The sequence below is a fragment of the Macaca nemestrina genome, chromosome X, assembly GCF_043159975.1.
Source record: "Macaca nemestrina isolate mMacNem1 chromosome X, mMacNem.hap1, whole genome shotgun sequence".
Classification (NCBI taxonomy): domain Eukaryota; kingdom Metazoa; phylum Chordata; class Mammalia; order Primates; family Cercopithecidae; genus Macaca; species Macaca nemestrina.
In genome coordinates, this window is record NC_092145.1 from 83,552,139 (window position 1) to 83,569,460 (window position 17,322).

The 17,322-nt window shown below is 50.3% G+C and overlaps 1 protein-coding gene across 3 annotated transcripts; it reads right to left on the bottom strand.

The window, feature by feature from the left end:
- Positions 1-1,508: 1,508 nt before the first annotated feature.
- LOC105476649 (gap junction protein beta 1) lies at positions 1,509-14,609 on the bottom strand. 3 transcript variants are annotated; one of them, XM_011732763.3, is made up of 2 exons: positions 5,993-6,083; positions 1,509-4,007 (listed from the first exon to the last, which is right to left on the bottom strand). In XM_011732763.3, exon 2 carries the CDS (start codon positions 3,989-3,991, stop codon positions 3,140-3,142), a length of 852 nt encoding a protein of 283 aa, XP_011731065.1. In that variant the 5' UTR covers positions 3,992-4,007; positions 5,993-6,083; the 3' UTR covers positions 1,509-3,139. The 3 variants fall into 3 exon arrangements, with proteins under 3 accessions (XP_011731065.1, XP_011731063.1, XP_011731064.1); XM_011732761.2 differs by lacking the exon at positions 5,993-6,083 and adding an exon at positions 14,512-14,609 and having other exon boundaries at positions 1,510-4,007; XM_011732762.3 differs by lacking the exon at positions 5,993-6,083 and adding an exon at positions 4,369-4,503 and having other exon boundaries at positions 1,511-4,007.
- Positions 14,610-17,322: the final 2,713 nt, after the last annotated feature.

A 17,322-nucleotide genomic window follows, 5' to 3' on the forward strand; every position in this document is an offset into this window, starting at 1 on the left:
GATGAGGAAACAGACCTGGAGAGGGTAAATATCACATGTCCAAGGGGACAGAGCTCATCAGTGGAGAACAAGATCTCCTAATTCCAATGTCCTCTTCAAAACCCAGGTCACTCAGTACATTGAATTTCTACTGTGTGGCAGAGAGCATGCCTCATTTGCCTCGATGTCTGTCTCTTATACTCTTTGTGACAGAGCCTGATTTGAAAAGTCAGTCTTGGAGTCAGTCTAACTCTGCCTCCTACCTCCCTGAGACATTGTGTCCACCATCTGCCCTCAAGGTTCCTTGGGCCTGCTCCTACCTGGTTCATGGGACCCAAGAATCCTGTGTCTCCCACTTGGGCTGTTACACCCTGCCTGATAGCTTTATTGTCCCACCACTGCCCCCTGGAGAGGAAAGCCTTGATCTAGAGTTGGAGTCTCTTTCCAAGGGGGATTGGTAGAATCTTACAAGGGAAACCACATTTCTGATGTGATGGTGGGGTTAGCATTTCTCAATGTGGAGAGGGCATGAGGTTCCCTGCTTCCGCCCAGGACCAGGATGGAATTTTCAAAAGAAAATATTTCTTCTGATGGCATGTTGTATGGAGAGGGGATGTGTTTGTTGTATTGCTGTGGGTGAAGAGAATGGATTTCGATAAGAAAAGGAATCTTTTCCACCGTGAGGGGGTGGGGACCTCTCCTCTGATGGAACATAATGTCAGTTTCTAAGGGGAAAGGAAATTTCTTGTAGGAAAGGAATGTTCCTCTTTTAAGGCCGAGGAAGCTCTCTCTCAGGGATTGCTAAGTGTGGTGGAAAGGAATACTTACTCTCTCCTTTCTTTCAATTTTTTAAAAATAGAGATAGGGATAGGGTCTTGCTATGCTGTCCAGGCTAGTCTTGAACTCCTGACCTCATGCAATCCTCTTGCCTCGGCCTCTAAAGGTCTCCTTTCCTTCCCTCCTTCCCTTCCTCCCTCCTTTCCTTCCTTCCTTCCTTCCTTCCTTCCTTCCTTCCTTCCTTCCTTCCTTCCTTCCTTCCTTCCTTCCTTCCTTCCTTCCTTCCTTCCTTTGTTTCTGTCTTGACAGGGTCTCACTCTCTGGTCCAGGCTGGAGTGCAGTGGCATGATCACGGCTGACTGCAGCTTCAACCTCCTCCTGGGCTCAAGTTATCCTCCCACCTCAGCCTCTGAAATAGCTTGGGACTACAGGCACATGCCACCACATCTGACTAATTTTTTTTTTTTTTTTTTTGTAGAGATGGGGTCTCTCTATGTTGCTCAGACTGGTCTCAAACTCATGGGCTCAAGTGATTCTCTCTCCCTGGCCTTCCAAACTGCTGGGACTACAGCCACCACATCCAGCCTTCCTTTTTTTTTTTTTTCTAAAGGAGAAACCTCAAATAAGGAAAACTTCCATGCTTTCTCTCTGAAGAGGAAAAACTGTTTCAAGGGAGAAAAATTCATATGAGATTGTGTCTGATTTTCTCTCCCTTTCTGATATCCAGCACTACCTACATGGAGTCCACATACTCTCAGAGGGAGTGACAAATAATTTCTCCTGTTTGGAGGTGAGGAAGCTGAGGAGGCAAACTTGCCATGGGGGAAACTTTTACTCTGAGAGGCTATTTGTGGGGGCAGTGACTTTGAGGAAACCCCCGTGAGGCTGCAGGAAGATGATGCGTTGTTACTTGGGGAAGTCTTTTAGGAATCCCAGAAGCACAGAGTGTTGAAGGATGCTGAGAGATGTGCTGGGCCAGTTCTCCTTTGCTCATAAGGAAGCTGAGGCTCGGGGAAGGGAATGCCTTGCTGCTAAGTGACAGCCCCAGGACTCCAGCGCAGCTTTTCCAAGTCTCAACCTGGGGCTTTTCCTGCCGCAGCTGACAGGGAAGGGTGATGCTGGTGAGGAAACTGCTGCTGTGAAACGTTTGACCTGTGTGGAGGCATCTCTGGAGTGGGAAGCATTGATTCCTGAGATAAGGAAACTGGGAAAGAGGATGGAATTAGGGGCTATGTCCAGAGGAAAGGGGCCAGGGTCATCGTGCAACCCAACAGGTGGACTGTGGGACATCAGCTTGTAGGGGATGCTGAGTTTGGAGGGAGTAAGGAGATAGTTCTCCAGGTGTGTGGGGAAGGGGCTCTCACCGAGGTGCCCAGGGAATGTGTGCCACTCTCTGGGGCATGAGAAATTTCCCAATCATTTCTTGTCTCTTCAGAGGGAGTTGTCATTTTTAATCTTTTCAAAATCAGAGGAAGGAGGTATGTACATTAAATCCCAATAAAACTGTTATTAGACAACGAAAAAGACAAGAACCACAACAAAAACAACAGGGCGGAATGGCTCCGCGGCTGGCTCTGCAGCCCAGAAGTGTAGTGGTTCCTCATTTGCAGCTTCAGCTACTCAAGTAACTACTTCTTTTGCCCTATTCCTTTCTTAATCAGTAAAAACCCAAGGCCAGCTCATCCTGGGGGAGGTCAGAGGTTGCAGGAGAAAGAACTTGACAAACACACGAGCCACCTCTTCATTTACTGTAAAATCCTGTTTAATGTGTAACATTTCAGGCAGAGAGAGGCCTTGGGGACTAGAGGAAGAGGTGGCCCTGACCAACCCCCGCTCCAACTTATCTGCCTGCTTCTCCCTCCCTAACTCCCTCACCCCAGACACCTCCTCCTTTTCCTTGTGGCCAGCAAGCACTGTTCCTCCTTTACTAGTGCTCGCCACCCTCCCTTCTCCACCCACATGTCCACAGTACCCCCGCCCTCCGCTCCACTTACCCGCATCCCTCCCAGCTGATGTGACTCCAGAAACAGGGTATCTGACAGCACAGGGTTAAGATTAGTTTCATAATTGGAGACGCTGTCGGAGCATCCCATCTCTTGTCCCCAATGGTCCCAGAGAGAGGGAGAGGGAAGAGGGAAGGGTGCAGGCAACAAGGGCAGCCCACACTCCCAGTAACCTTGAGCACTGGCATAGGTGGCCTCCAACTCCCCACCCCTCCAGCTCCTCAAATGGAAGGCCCTGGGAGGAAGGGAAGTAGCCAGGGAAGGAAGGTTTTGGTCGAGTAATCCCCAGCAGGCAGAGGCCTGTGCACCGGCAGGGGAGAAGGAGGGGCTCGCCCAGGGCAGGGTCGGGGGCGGGATGGGAGGTTGCCTGGTACGTGGCATCAGCAGGCCGAGCAGCGGTCACTCTTCTCAGCCAGCCCGGCCCCGGTGCCAGGGCTGCGGCGCAGTATGTCTTTCAGGGAACCATCCTGCTCGCTCAGCAGCTTGTTGATCTCATTCTGCTTGTATTCAGGTGAGAGGCGGTGGCCGAAGCCCGAGCCCTTGCGGGAGGGTGGATTGGAGCGGCGCTGGGCTCGGCGGGCACAGGCCCGGATGATGAGGTACACCACCTCGGCCACATTGAGGATGATGCAGATGCCGGAGGCCGCTAGCATGAAGACGGTGAAGACGGTTTTCTCAGTGGGGCGGGACACGAAGCAGTCCACTGTGTTGGGGCAGGGGTAGACGTCGCACTTGACCAGCCGCACCATGGCATAGCCAGGGTAGAGCAGATAAAACACATACATGAAGACGGCCTCGAACAATAGCCGGAACACCACGCTGATGACATAGGTCCACCACAGTGTCCCTGAGATGTGGACTTTGTGCCTCTTCACCTCCTCCAGGTGTAGGGGGTCCCCATGGCCCTCAAGCCGTAGCATTTTCTTCTCTATGTGTTGCTGGTGAGCCACGTGCATGGCCACGAGGAGAGCTGGGGTGGAAACTAGGATGAGCTGCAGGGACCACAGCCGCACATGGGAGATGGGGAAGAACTGGTCATAGCAGACGCTGTTGCAGCCAGGCTGGAGTGTGTTGCAGATGAAAGAAGACTTCTCATCACCCCACACACTCTCTGCAGCCACCACCAGCACCATAATTCTGAAGATGAAGATGACCGAGAGCCATACTCGTCCAATGGCAGTAGAATGCCGGTTCACGCCACTGAGCAAGGTGTACAAACCTGTCCAGTTCATCCTGCCTCATTCACACCTGCAAAACACCAGCCATGAAGCAAGCTGTCAGAAAGCTGGGGTGGAAAGTCGGGCGCCATAGCACTGCCTGTGCACTCCCCCCACCCAACTCTTCCAAGAGCCAGTAGCAGGAAAGGAAGGATGGTCATGACTTTCCTCGTCACCCCATCCCCTTGCCAGCTTCTCCTCCTCCTCCTCACTCACTTGACTTGACCTCCCTGAGCCCCATCCCCCTTCTTTGCTTTCATCCAACATTCTTTTCTCGCCAGCCCCTTTCTTTGCCAAGCCCGTCTTGTTCCGATATCAGCCATCCCCTATGGCTCCCTGTTCCCTAGCTCCTTAACTCCAGACCTGGGGCAAACTCAACAAAGCCCTCTTACCTTGGGGAGCGCCTATCCCTGAGGCCACCCAGACAGGTCCCCTATGGTCTCATGTCTGTGCAGGGGGAGTGGTCCCTGGGCTCCGCGCCTGCGTCCCAATTCATCACCGCCCGGTGCTGGGGAGTCATATGCTGCTTTATACCCAGTGTCTGCACAATGAGACCTTTGTGGGGCTCTGAACAACGCCCTTTAGAATTCAGATCAAACGCCCTGACTTCCGCCCACCCTACACACAGAGCACTTGTGTCCCAGCGCCGGACACCCAGCCTGCACCCACCTGTTCTGTGCCCGCCCGGTCCATCGCCGCACCCGCCCCATAGCCCCACCAGAAGAATGGCCACGCGGGGGAGGGAGATAAAACTCAGGCAGGTGGATGTGAAGAGGGGACCTCAGGGGACCCGGAGGCTCTGGGCTGAGGCCCTTCCCCATGGTCCCATCAGAAGTTTAAGGTCAGCAGGATTTTCCCTGAGGCTTAGATCCCCTCCGGAATATGGAGAGGAAAGAGAGCTCATTTATCAAGCCAGGAACTGTGCTGAGTGTTGTTCCACACCTTTTTTCTTTCGACCCATTTAGGAAGCCTGTTATCCCATTTTCCAGATGAAGAAGCTGAAGCTCAGGTAAGTAACTCCTTAAGGTCACACTGTTACAAAGCGGTAGTATAAGTAGGATGAAACAATGTATCTGAGACAGAAGTCTTTCTACAGCAGGCTCCTTGTGCTTCTGCAGACAGTGTCCGTAGAAAGCAAAGGCTAACCATTAAAAAAAAAAAAAAAACGGCCGGGCGCAGTGGCTCACGCCTGTAATCCCAGCACTTTGGGAGGCCGAGGCGGACGGATCACAAGATCAGGAAATCAAGACCATCCTGGCTAACAAGGTGAAACCCTGTCTCTACTGAAAATACAAAAAATTAGCCGGACGTGATGGGACGAGCCTGTAGTCCCAGCTACTCGGGAGGCTGAGGCAGGAGAACCACTTGAACCCAGGAGGCCGAGGTTGCAGTGAGCCAAGATTGCACCACTGAACTCCAGCCTGGGCGACAGAGTGAGTGAGACTCTATCACAAAAACAAACAAACAAAAAAGCAAAAGCGAATGTTAACCATAAAGGCACAAGAAGTATGGAAGCTGTCAATTTGTGTGAGCACATTCCAACTCCAGTGTCATGGAGCAAACCCTGGCAGTCTCTCTTTGAGTTTCAGGAAAGGGAACTCATGCAGGGGGTGGTCAAGTGGGCACACGGTGAGCATAAGCCAGAAAGAGAAAGCAAAAGGTCACTGAGCAGGCTGGGCGCCGTGGCACATGCCTGTAATCCCAGCACTTTGGGAGTCTGCAGCGGGTGGATCATTTGAGGTCAGGAGTTCGAGACCAGCCTGGCCAACATGGTGAAACCCCATCTCTACTAAAAATACAAAAATTAGCCGGGCGTGGTGGTATACACCTGTAATCCCAGCTACTCAGGAGGCTGAGGCAGGAGAATTGCTTGAACCTGGGCAGCGGAGGTTGCAGTGAGCCAAGATCATGCCATTGTACTCCAGCTTGGGTGACAGAGCATGATTCCATCTCAAAAAAAAAAAAAAAAAAGTCACTGAGCAAACAGAGGGTCAGGAGATAGGCTGTGACTCTTACCTATAGTCACATAGCTTTAGGTTTGGATTCTGGTTCTTCACTTGATGTGACCTTGGGCTAGCTACTAAACTTCTCCGAGCCTGCTTGTTCATCTATAAATGAGGTTAATACCCAGGGTTATTGTGAGATTCAACGAGGCAATCTGCAAAAGTCCTTAGCCCAGCTCCAGGATCATAGTTGGTGACCAAAGGGGTTAAGAATCTTCTCAGGGGCCGGGCACAGAGGCTCACATCTGTAATCCCAGCACTTTGGGAGGTTGAAGTGGGCAGGTCACTTGAGGTCCAGAGTTTGAGACCACCCTGGCCAACATAGTGAAACTCCATCTCTACTGAAAATACAAAAATTTAGCCGCGTGTGGTGGTGCATGCCTGTAATCCCAGCTGCTGGGTGGGAGAATCACTGGAACCCCGGAGACGGAGGTTGCCGTGAGCCAAGATTGCACCACTGCACTCCAGTCTGGGCGACAGAGCAAGACTCCATCTCAAAAAAAAAAAAAAAAAAAAAAAAAAAATTCTTCTCGGGAAGAGAAAACAAAGTTGCCTTGGGGGAGTAAATGGTCTGCCAAACCCAAGATCTCTCCTTTTTCTCCCTAATGCTGTGGGGTTTTTTTTTTGTTTGTTTGTTTTTTGTTTTTTTTAAGAGGATGGGAACAAGGTCTGGCTATATCACCCAGGCTAGAGTGCAGTGGCACAATCACTGCTCACTGCAGCCTTGACCTCCTGGGCTCCAGCGATCCTCCCACCTCAGCCTCTCAATTAGCTGGGACCACAGGTATGTGTGTCACCATGCCCAGCGAATTTTTCTTTTTTTTTTTTGTAGAGGTCGGGGGCTCGCTATGTTGCCCAGGCTGGTCTTGAACTCCTGGGCTCAAGCAATCTTCCCACTTTTGCCTCCCAAAGTGTTGGGATTACAGGCGTGAGCGACCTTGAGCAGCCCCCGATGCTGTTGTTGATCTATAGGGTCTGTCTGAGACCAGCCCCCAACCCCAAGTGCATATTGTAACCTCGTGGTTTCAGGAGCTTGCCAGTTGCTCTAGGGAGGAAATTCTCCTCCATCCCTTAGGCAGGCTAAGAAGGCTTCTCCCATCTCTTGCCACTTCTGCCATTAAGTTGCAAGGAGATCATACTAGCAGCAGGAAACTGAATGTGAGGAGGACACGCAGGGCTGGACCATAGGAGATGCAGTGATCCCTGGAGTCATTTCCTGACCCCAATGCATGCTCCACAGCAGAGCAAGTGGTTGTGGAAGAAGCCTCATATTCAGCCCTGGGTGGTCCTCTATGCTGTAGAGGAAAGGGGTGGGGTAACAGCAACTGCGAAAGTTGGGAAATGGGATGAAAGAATCAGGGGAAAGAAGGACAGTCCACAGGACATAGATTACTTCTCAGAACAAGGTTTCTTTATCTAACTAACTAAATAAATAGCCTTAGTGAGTTCATGTCATGTGCCAACCAGCATGGGGAAGCAGGGATATGGGTGCCCTTTCTCCCAAGCCTAGGATTCTACATGCAAAGCTGTTGCACTAGGCATCACAGCTAGCCATAAAGAAATGCTTCAGAGGCTGGGCACGGTGGCTCATGCCTGTAATCCCAACGCTTTGGGAGGCCAAGGTGGGCAGATCACGAGGTCAGCAGATCGAGGCCAACATGGTGAAACCCCGACTCTACTAAAATTAGAAAAATTAGCTGGGCATGGTGGCACGCACCTGTAATCCCAGCTACTCGGGAAGCTGAGGCAGGAGAATCGCTTGAACCCAGGAGGCGAAGATTGCAGTGAGCCGAGATTGCACCACTGCACTCCAGCCTGGTGACAGAGTGAGACTCCGTCTCAAAAAAAAAAAAAAAAAAAAAAAAAAAGAAAAAAAAAAGAAAAGAAAAAAGAAATGCTTCAGGTGGTGAGATGTGTTACACTCTAGAACAGGTGGCCAGAGAATTATTAATAACTGGTTGGGTGAAGGGGCTCACGCCTGCAATCCCAGCACTTTGGGAGGCTTAGGCGGGCAGATCACTGAGGGATTTGAGTCCAGCCTGACCAACATGGTGAAACCCTGTCTCTACTAAAAATTAGCTGGGTGTGGTGGCGGGCACCTGTTATCCCAGCTACTCAGGAGGCTGAGGCAGGAGAATTGCTTGAACCCAGGAGGCAGAGGTTGCAGTGAGTGGAGATCCCGCCACTGAACTCCAGCCTGGGGGAAAGAGTGAGACTCTGTCTTGGGAAAACAAAACAAAACAAAAAACCTAGGCCAGGTGCAGTGGCTCACGCCTGGAATCCCAGCACTTTGGGAGGCTGAGGTGGGTGGATTGCTTGAGCCCAGGAGTTTGAGACCATCATGGGCAATATAGCAAGACCCCTGTCTCTATTGTATTTAAAAAAAGAAAAGTCTGGGTGCGGTGGCTCTCACCTGTAATCCCAGCACTTTGGGAGGTTGAGGCGGGTGGAAAACGAGGTCAGGAGATCGAAACCATCCTGGCTAACATGGTGAAACTCCGTCTCTACTAAAAATACAAAAAATTAGCCGGGCGTGGTGGCAGGTGCCTGTAGTCCCAGCTATTCGGGAGGCTGAGGCAGGAGAATGGCGTGAACCCGGGAGGCGGAGCTTGCAGTGAGCAGATTGTGCCACTGCACTCCACCCTGGGTGACAGAGTGAGACTCCGCCTCAAAAAAAAAAAATAGAAAAGAAAAACCAAAAAAAAAGGCCAGGCACAGTGGCTCACGCTTGTAATCCCAGCACTTTGGGAGGCCGAGACTGGTGGATTACCTGAGGTCAGGAGTTCGAGACCAGCCTGACCAACATGGTGAAACCTCGTCTCTACTAAAAATACAAAAATTAGCTGGGCGTGGTGGCGCATGCCTGTAGTTCCAGCTGCTCAGGAGGCTGAGTCAGGAGAATCACTTGAACCCGGGAGGCAGATGTTGTAGTGAGCCGAGATCATGCCACTGCACTCCAGCCTGGATGACAGAATGAGACTCTGTCTCTTAAAAAAAAAAAAGAATAAAATAAACAATAATAATAATAATAATAATAGGCCGGGCGCGGTGGCTCACGCCTGTAATCCCAGCACTTTGGGAGGCCGAGGCGGGCGGATCACAAGTTCAGGAGATCGAGACCACGGTGAAACCCCGTCTCTACTAAAAATACAAAAAATTAGCCGGGCGCGGTTGTGGGCGCCTGTAGTCCCAGCTACTCGGGAGGCTGAGGCAGGAGAATGGCGTGAACCCGGGAGGCGGAGCTTGCAGTGAGCTGAGATCGCGCCACTGCACTCCAGCCCAGGCGACACAGCGAGACTCCGTCTCAAAAAAAAAAAAAAAAAAAAAAATAATAATAATAATAAAAGAATAACCTGGACAGGTTCTTTTTTTTTGAGATGGAGTCTCACTCTGTCACTCAGGCTGGAGTGCAGTGGCGTGATCTCGGCTCACTGCAAGCTCTGCCTCCTGGGTTCACGCCATTCTCCTGCCTCAGCCTCCCGAGTAGCTGGGACTACAGGCGCGTGCCACCACGCCCAGCTTTTTTTTTTTTTTTTTTTTTTTGTATTTTTAGTAGAGATGGGGTTTCACCATGTTAGCCAGGATGGTCTCGATCTCCTGACCTCGTGATCCACCTGCCTCGACCTCTCAAAGTGCTGGGATTACAAGTGTGAGTCACCACGCCTGGCCCCTGGCCAGGTTATTCTTAGGCAACACAGGGAGACCCCTGTCTCTTAAAAAAAAAAAAAAAAAAATTAAAAGGAGGCTGAGGTGGGAGTATCGCTTGAGTCCAGGAGTTCAAGACCAGCCATAGGCAACATAGGGAGACCCCATCTCTACAAAAAAAAGAAACACAAAGGCCGGGCGCGGTGGCTCAAGCCTGTAATCCCAGCACTTTGGGAGGCTGAGACGGGTGGATCACGAGGTCAGGAGATCAAGACCATCCTGGCTAACACGGTAAAACCCCGACTCTACTAAAAAATACAAAAAACTAGCCGGGCGAGATGGCGGGCGCCTGTAGTCCCAGCTACTCGGGAGGATGAGGCAGGAGAATGGCGTAAACCCCGGAGGCGGAGCTTGCAGTGAGCTGAGATCCGGCCACTGCACTCCAGCCCGGGCGACACAGCGAGACTCCGTCTCAAAAAAAAAAAAAAAAAAAGAAACACAAAAATTATCCAGGCATGGTGGCTGGTGCCATTCACCCATAGTCCTAGCTACTCGAGAGGCTGAGGCAGGAGGATCTCTTGAGTCCAGGAGGTCGAGGCTGCAGTGAGCTTCAATTGTGCCAACTGCATTCCAGCCTGTCTCAGAAAATAATAATAATAATAAGACCTCCCAACACTGTAGCATTTTTATTAAAAAAAAAATTATTGAGTACCTGTTATATGCCAGGCCCCTGCACATGCACTCTCGTTTAATCCTCAAAAAAACTTTTTGAGGTAAGTTTTGATTTATCCTCGTGTCACAGATGAGCAAACTGAGGCAAAGAAAGGTGAAAGGACTTATCTAAGAGTCACATAGTCAGTTAAGTGATAGAGCTGGGATTTGAGCCAGCTCAAGCTGACTCTAGAACACACACTTTTTTTTTTTTGTTTTTTTTTGAGAGCGAGTCTTGCTCTGTCACCCAGGCCGGAGTGCAGTGGCGTGATCTCGGCTCACTACAAGCTCCGCCTCCCGGGTTCACGTCATTCTCCTGCCTCACCTCCTGAGTAGCTAGGACTACAGGTGCCCGCCACCACACCTGGCTAATTTTTTGTATTTTTTTTTTTTTTGAGACAGAGTCTTGCTCTGTCGCCCAGGCTGGGGTGCAGTGGCCGGATCTCAGCTCACTGCAAGCTCCGCCTCCCGGGTTTAGACCATTCTCCTGCCTCAGCCTCCCGAGTAGCTGGGACTACAGGCGCCCGCCACCTCGCCCAGCTAGTTTTTTGTATTTTTTAGTAGAGACGGGGTTTCACTGTGTTAGCCAGGATGGTCTCGATCTCCTGACCTCGTGATCCGCCCGTCTGGGCCTCCCAAAGTGCTGGGATTACAGGCTTGAACCACCGCGCCCGGCCATTTTTTGTATTTTTAGTAGAGATGGGGTTTCACCATGTTAGCCAGGATGGTCTCGATCTCCTGACCTCGTGATCCGCCCACCTTGGCCTCCCAAAGTGCTGGAATTATAGGTGTGAGCCACTGCTCCTGGCCACATACTTATTTTTTTTTGAGACGGGGTCTCACTCTGTAGCCCAAGCTGAAGTGCAGTGGCACGATCTCGGCTCACTGCAAGCTCTGCCTCCCGGGTTCACGTGATTCTCACAGAGCACATACTTTTTCCCATAAGCTCTACTTGGCTACAAGTATAACTTTACTTTCTGTGGGTATTTTTTAGGAACAGGGAGATTAAAAAAAAAAAAAAGAAGGAACAGGGAGGGAGATTCGAAACTGCTATGTCCTATTTTCTTTTAGCCCCTTCTCTCCTTTCCTATCAATTGACAACTCTTTCCTTTCTTTTCTTTCTTTCTTTCTTTTTTTTTTTTTTTTGAGATGAGTCTTGCTCTGTTACCCAGGCTGGAGTGCAGTGGTGTGATCTCGGCTCACTGCAACCTCCGCCTCCCAGGTTCAAACGATTCTCCTGCCTCAGCCTCCTGAGTAGCTGGGATTACAGGTGCGTGTCACCATGTCTGGCTAATTTTTGCATTTTTAGTAGAAATGGGGTTTCATCATGTTGGCCAGGCTGGTCTTGAAGTCCTGACCTCCGTTAATCCTGCTGCCTCAGCCTCCCAAAGTGCTGGAATTACAGGCGTGAGCCACTGTGCCTGGCCCAGCTCTTTTTTTTCTAAGGTACTTTTGTTGTAGCAATTGACAACTCTTCCCCTCTCCTTCTGTCCCAGGATTTTTTGCTGCCTCTTGATTTGATCTGCTTTTCCCTTTCCTTACCTTTCTTGGGCTGCTTTCTCAAACTGCAAAGCAAACCTTAGCTGTTCTCTTTTTTCTGCCCTTCAGGGGTGTGCCACAGACATCCTGGCCACCCCTGAGTTTCTAGGTTCTTGTAACTCTCCGCCTCTTTTCTTCTTGAGGCTTCTGGGACATAGCCAGTAGCTCCCTGTGGGGCCTCTAAGGACCCTTGTCTGGGTGCTGTGATCTCAATTTTTGCTGTTCCCTGTGGAAGGAGAACTGATCCCTATGTCAACATCAATGCCTCAAGGATTTCATTCTAAAAACATCCAGGGGAGTGACCTGATTTTGAAATCCAAACTGTTTTTGTGACTTTGGGTTAAAGTCCAGGTATTGATATCCTCGGTGTTGCTGCAGGTGTGTTTTGCTCTCATGTTTAATTAGACAGGACTTCTCTGGCCTTGTCAGGCTCTGGCCCTAATTTAGATTTGGCCAAATTTAGATTTGCCCTAGCACTCAAGCACAGTGCAAAATCAGGTGATCTCACTTAGTCCTTACAACAGTCCTGTAATATTATCCCCATTTTTCAGACAAGGAAGTTGAGGCTCAGAGACGTTAAGTAATTTGCCTCAACGGCAATTGCACTGCTGCTAAATGGTAGAATCAAGTTCCAAGTTTATTTTCTTGCCTCAAAGTATTTGTATATAGTGCTGCTTATGGCGGCCTCTCTTCCTTTAAGGAGTTTGCATTCTAACTGAGACCAGGCCTACTATTCAAAAACCTATACACTTTCCTGCGTGTGCTGGCACGTACACACACATACACACACGCGCGCGCGTGCACACACACATTCGTCTAGTCTGTCTCTGTCTCTCTCTGTTTCTGCCCTCACCTCCTCCCTATCCTTCCAACTACAGGAAAATCCTTGTGATGTGGGGTTTGGGGAAGAGGGACGGGCTGGGATGGATGGGGTTACATTCAGCCTGCGACTCCATGCTCCCTCCCCCATTTCACAGGCAGTCACTCGTCAGGAAGGGACATGGGGTTTTCTTTGAGATTTACTTAGGAATTTCTGGCTGCCTTCATCAGTTTGGTGTGGCTAAGGCCAAACTCCTCCAGCTCTCTTCCCCTTCCCCTGCTTCTCTCTCTTGCCTCCGTCCTGTGGTTCTACAGTATCTCAGTCACTGGACTTAGCCTCTCCACCCTGCCATACGTATTCCGTGGCCAGGCTTGGGTCAGGTCCAGTCTAGCTCATTCCAATTTGTTCTTTCCCCCTCTCTGCTGCGGTCTTTTCGGAGAGCTTCTGCTCATGCCAGCTCCCTTCCCCATTGTTTGGACGCTACTCCCTTACTCTTCCATCACCCACCTGATTTCCTGTTGCTCTCTGCTTGGGTTATTATAACAGCTGCCATTTATGGAGTGCCCCCTGTGTGTATAGTCACAGACTCTCACGCGCACAACAACCCCGTCAGCCAGGAGCTATGGTCTGCAACTCACAGGTGAGGCAATGAAGGCTAACAGAAGCTGAGTAACTTACTACACAGGTGGTAAGCAAGTGCTGCGAGTAGGAAAGAGTAGGAATCGTATTGGCCCCTCACCCAAGCCTGGGTCCCTTTTCCATTGCCAGGCTGCATTCTAATCTATACTTCTCTCCATTAAAACCCCTCTTGTCTGTATTCTCCTCTCCTCATCTCGTTTTCTAAGTTTACACATTCTGCTGTGCCATTCCCAACAGCTGCAAAACTTTCAAACAGCTGGGGAACACCTCTCCTTTAGATCTCCAAACCGGCCGGGCATGGTGGCTCACACCTGTAATCCCAGCACTTTGGGAGGCCGAAGCGGGCAGATCACCTGAGTTCGGGAGTTTGAGACCAGCCTGACCAACATGGAGAAACCCTGTCTCTACTAAAGATACGAAATTAGCCAGGCATGGTGGGGCATGCCTGTCATCCCAGCTACTCGGGAGGCTCAGGCAGGAGAATCGCTTGAACCCAGGAGGCGGAGGTTGCGGTGAGCCAAGATTGCGCCATTGCACCTCAGCTTGAGCAACAAGAGTGAAACTCTGTCTCAAAAAAAAAAAAAAGAAAAAAAAAAATCTCCAAACCATCAATTACTCCAAGTTCAGCTTGAGTCTGTCCGCCTCCTTCAAGAAAGTGGAAACACACGCTCCCAAATCCTTGGCCCTGTTGGCTAGCCCTCTGCAGCCCGCTGAACACGCTTTATTCATCCACTCGCAGCACCGTGTTGGGTGCATGCCTGGTTTGCCTTGTAATCAAGGAAGGAAAACAGCACCTGGCAGTGCCCAACATTCCCACTAAACCCTAACCCTGTGCGGCAGGAAATGTCTCAGAGAGACAAACTTGGCCACCTTGCACCTAGGAGGTCCCTCAAGTCTTCCTGCGAATCTGACCCTATGGAAATAGGGGAATCTTTGGCTGAAGGAAAAAAAGTGAGAGGAGAAGCAACACCGAACTTGGAAAGAGGCTGCAGAGAGAGGCTAAGCAAGCCTGGCACCTGGTAGGAGGGGCCTCACCCCAGCTTCAGAAGGAACCATGGAAGGGACCTAAGTGACTGAAGGCGGAGGTCAATAGAAGGCAAGACCCGGCCCCTATTTCCGGCCCCCTGTGCCACATCAGCCCTCCCTGGCCCACCTCCCTCAGCCCCCAGTCTCCTCACCTCCCTGTCACTGCCACACCTGGCTGCTGCTGCCCTTTCCCAGAGAATGTCTGCAGGTGTGTCTGCCCTATGCCACCAGGTACTGTCAGCCCAGCCCAGGGGAGGGACAACGAGCTCAGGGCCAGAGCCAGAAATGGCCCACAGCCCAAGAGGAACCAGACAAACATTAACCAGCCCCACCTCCTCCCACATACAGTCATTAAACACGATTGATCCTCTGAGCGCCCTATGAGTTTGGAGAGACAGATCACATAGCCTGGAGTCACTGCCTTGTCCCAGAGGAAGAGAGGCATCATTGTCACCCACCCATGTTTAGTCTCTCTGGGAGACTCAGCTGGACCTGTGCTCCTCAGCATCCCTCAGGCTTCCCCCATGCCCTAGCCTTAGGTAGATCCACAGTGCAGGCAAGCTGCAGAGATGGATCCTGTACAGGCTGCCATCCTGGTCAACCCTTCTAGCTCCCAGCCTCTGAAACTATATGACAGGGCTGGGTATGGTGGCTCATGCCTGTAATCCCAGCACTTTGGCCAAGGCAGGAGGATCACTTGAAGCCAGGAGTTTGAGACCAGCCTGGGTAACATAGTAAGACCCCATCTCTACAAAAAGTATAAATAAATAAACACATTATATGACAACGGGGAGGAAAAAGCCATGGGTGATGCCTGCTGGCACCTGAGGTCAAGATGGGAGCTGGCAGTGCTTCCCACCATATGGCAGTACCAGGGTGCCCTTCAGCCACTTGCTTATTGTCCACATCCTGAGTGGCTGGGGACGGACCAAAGTATTTCTAATCCTATCCCAGAACCCTAAAACCTCAGAAATTGCTTTCTACCCTCAAGGCCAAGGCAGTTGAACTGCAAAGTGTATCATGTGCAGCAATGAATCTTGGCAATCATTAAGGTAAACAGAGAATGTCAACCATTAACTGAGGGATCAGTCTAGTTTCAAGGTCTGCACCACTGACGGCTTACCTGAAGACCCTGCTGGGTTCTGTGGCCTGAATGGCAGTGGAGAAATAAGGGAAGTTAGCAGAGAAACTGGCCCCCTGCCTTCTGTTCTTCACTCCAGCTTGAGCTCACTGCTAGAAAGGGAGTCAGGGCCTCAGCTTTCCTTAGCCAAACCTGGGCATATGGATACATCAGTCCATGAGTGTTGGACATCTACTAGGAACCCAACAAAGGGCTACGTGCCGGGTGCAGGTAGCAAAGGAGGTGAAAACATCCCAACTGTTCATAAGAGATTTATCAACTTTTTTTTGAGTTGCAGTCTCACTCTGTCACCCAGGCTAGAGTGCAATGGCGCAATGTTGGCTCACTGCAACCTCCGCCTCCCGGGTTCAAGCGATTCTTCTGCCTCAGCCTCCCAAGTAGCTGGGATTACAGGCGCCTGGCTAATTTTTGTATTTTTAGTAGAGATGGGGTTTCGCCATGTTGGCCAGGCTGGTCTTGAACTCCTGGGCTCCAGTGATCCGCCCACCTCAGCCTCCCAAAGCACTGGGATTACAGGTGTGAGCTATCATGCCCTGCCGAACTTCTGGAGGAGAGGGGACCAAGACCCAATAAATTGCTGTGAAAAATATCAGTGTGTATTCAATCATGTGGTTGTAACTTTGATTCCTGAGAGAGTCCAGAGAAGGGAATGATGAGAGTAAACTGAAGTAATCAGGGAAGGCTTCCTAGAGGAGGTGAGGTTTGAGTGGAGACGTAAAAGACAGGTAGGAGCCGGAAGGGGAAGGACAGGGTTAGCATTCCAGGGAGGAGGAACAGTGTGAGTGAAGGCACAGAGTAGGAAGGAGCAAGGCATATCTGGGAGCCAGTAAGGAGGTAGGACTGTGTTGAGGGGCTGTGGAGGAAACTGTCAGTCAGTTAAGAGGCTTAGAGTATAGAGGACATTTAAAGCCAGATAGGGAATCCTTTAGTTGTGCCTGGTAAACCTGGTGAAAGGCAAAACTGAGCTGGACATCATGGTGGGTGGGGGACAGGCTGAACACCATTCTTCCCTCTGAGAGTACAAGTTGTAGTGGATAAAGAGGACTACCGTTTCCCGAGTACTGAATGCATAAAAGGCAATGTTCAAAGTGTTTTGTATTACTTTGTTTGATTTTCAAAATAACCCTACAAAGTAGGCACTACTAATATTCTCGTGTTACAGGGGGAATTAAGGCACACAGAGGTTAAGTGACATAATTGAGGTTAGCTGGCTACTGGTAAGTAACAAAGCTGGATTTGAACCCAGGCAGTCTGGCTCCAGAACTTGTTCACTTGACCACTATATCACAGCTGATGAGCTCTACAGGGTCCCACTGAGAATCAGTTACAGGTGGTCCCTGACTCCAGAAGATTCTAAGCTAACAGGACAGATGAGACACTCACCTGAGTAACTACAAGGGAGTTTCTCCTAAATGCCATATGTAGATATGAGATGCCAGAAGTTCAGATGCAGAAGAAAAGGGTAGGTTTAACAGAAAGGCAGAGTTGGATGTGGGTCATAAAGGAGATGGAGGGACAAACATTTCAGGTGACAGGAAGCTGTGAGCTGTGTTTGGGGAACGGTAGGCAGACCTGTTTGACCAGAAGAGAGAGTTCCTATACATAGCGGAGTTCCTAGGAAGGGAAACTACAGGTTAATATTAGTGTGTACTCATTGTTCCTTGGAGCTCTGGCAGGATTTCTTTGTGGTGCTTATAGTTCTAAACTATAGGAAGTCTATTTGGATACTTTGTAGCTGTATAAAATATACTGTTGCTAGAATTGACCTGTCTGCTGCCTGTTGACTGTTACTTGAGCCCATCTTCTGGATGGAGTGTGGCTG

Excerpts from the sequence above, each read along its gene's own strand:
- LOC105476649 (XM_011732763.3), bottom strand. The coding sequence starts at position 3,991 with ATGAACTGGACAGGTTTGTACACCTTGCTCAGTGGCGTGAACCGGCAT.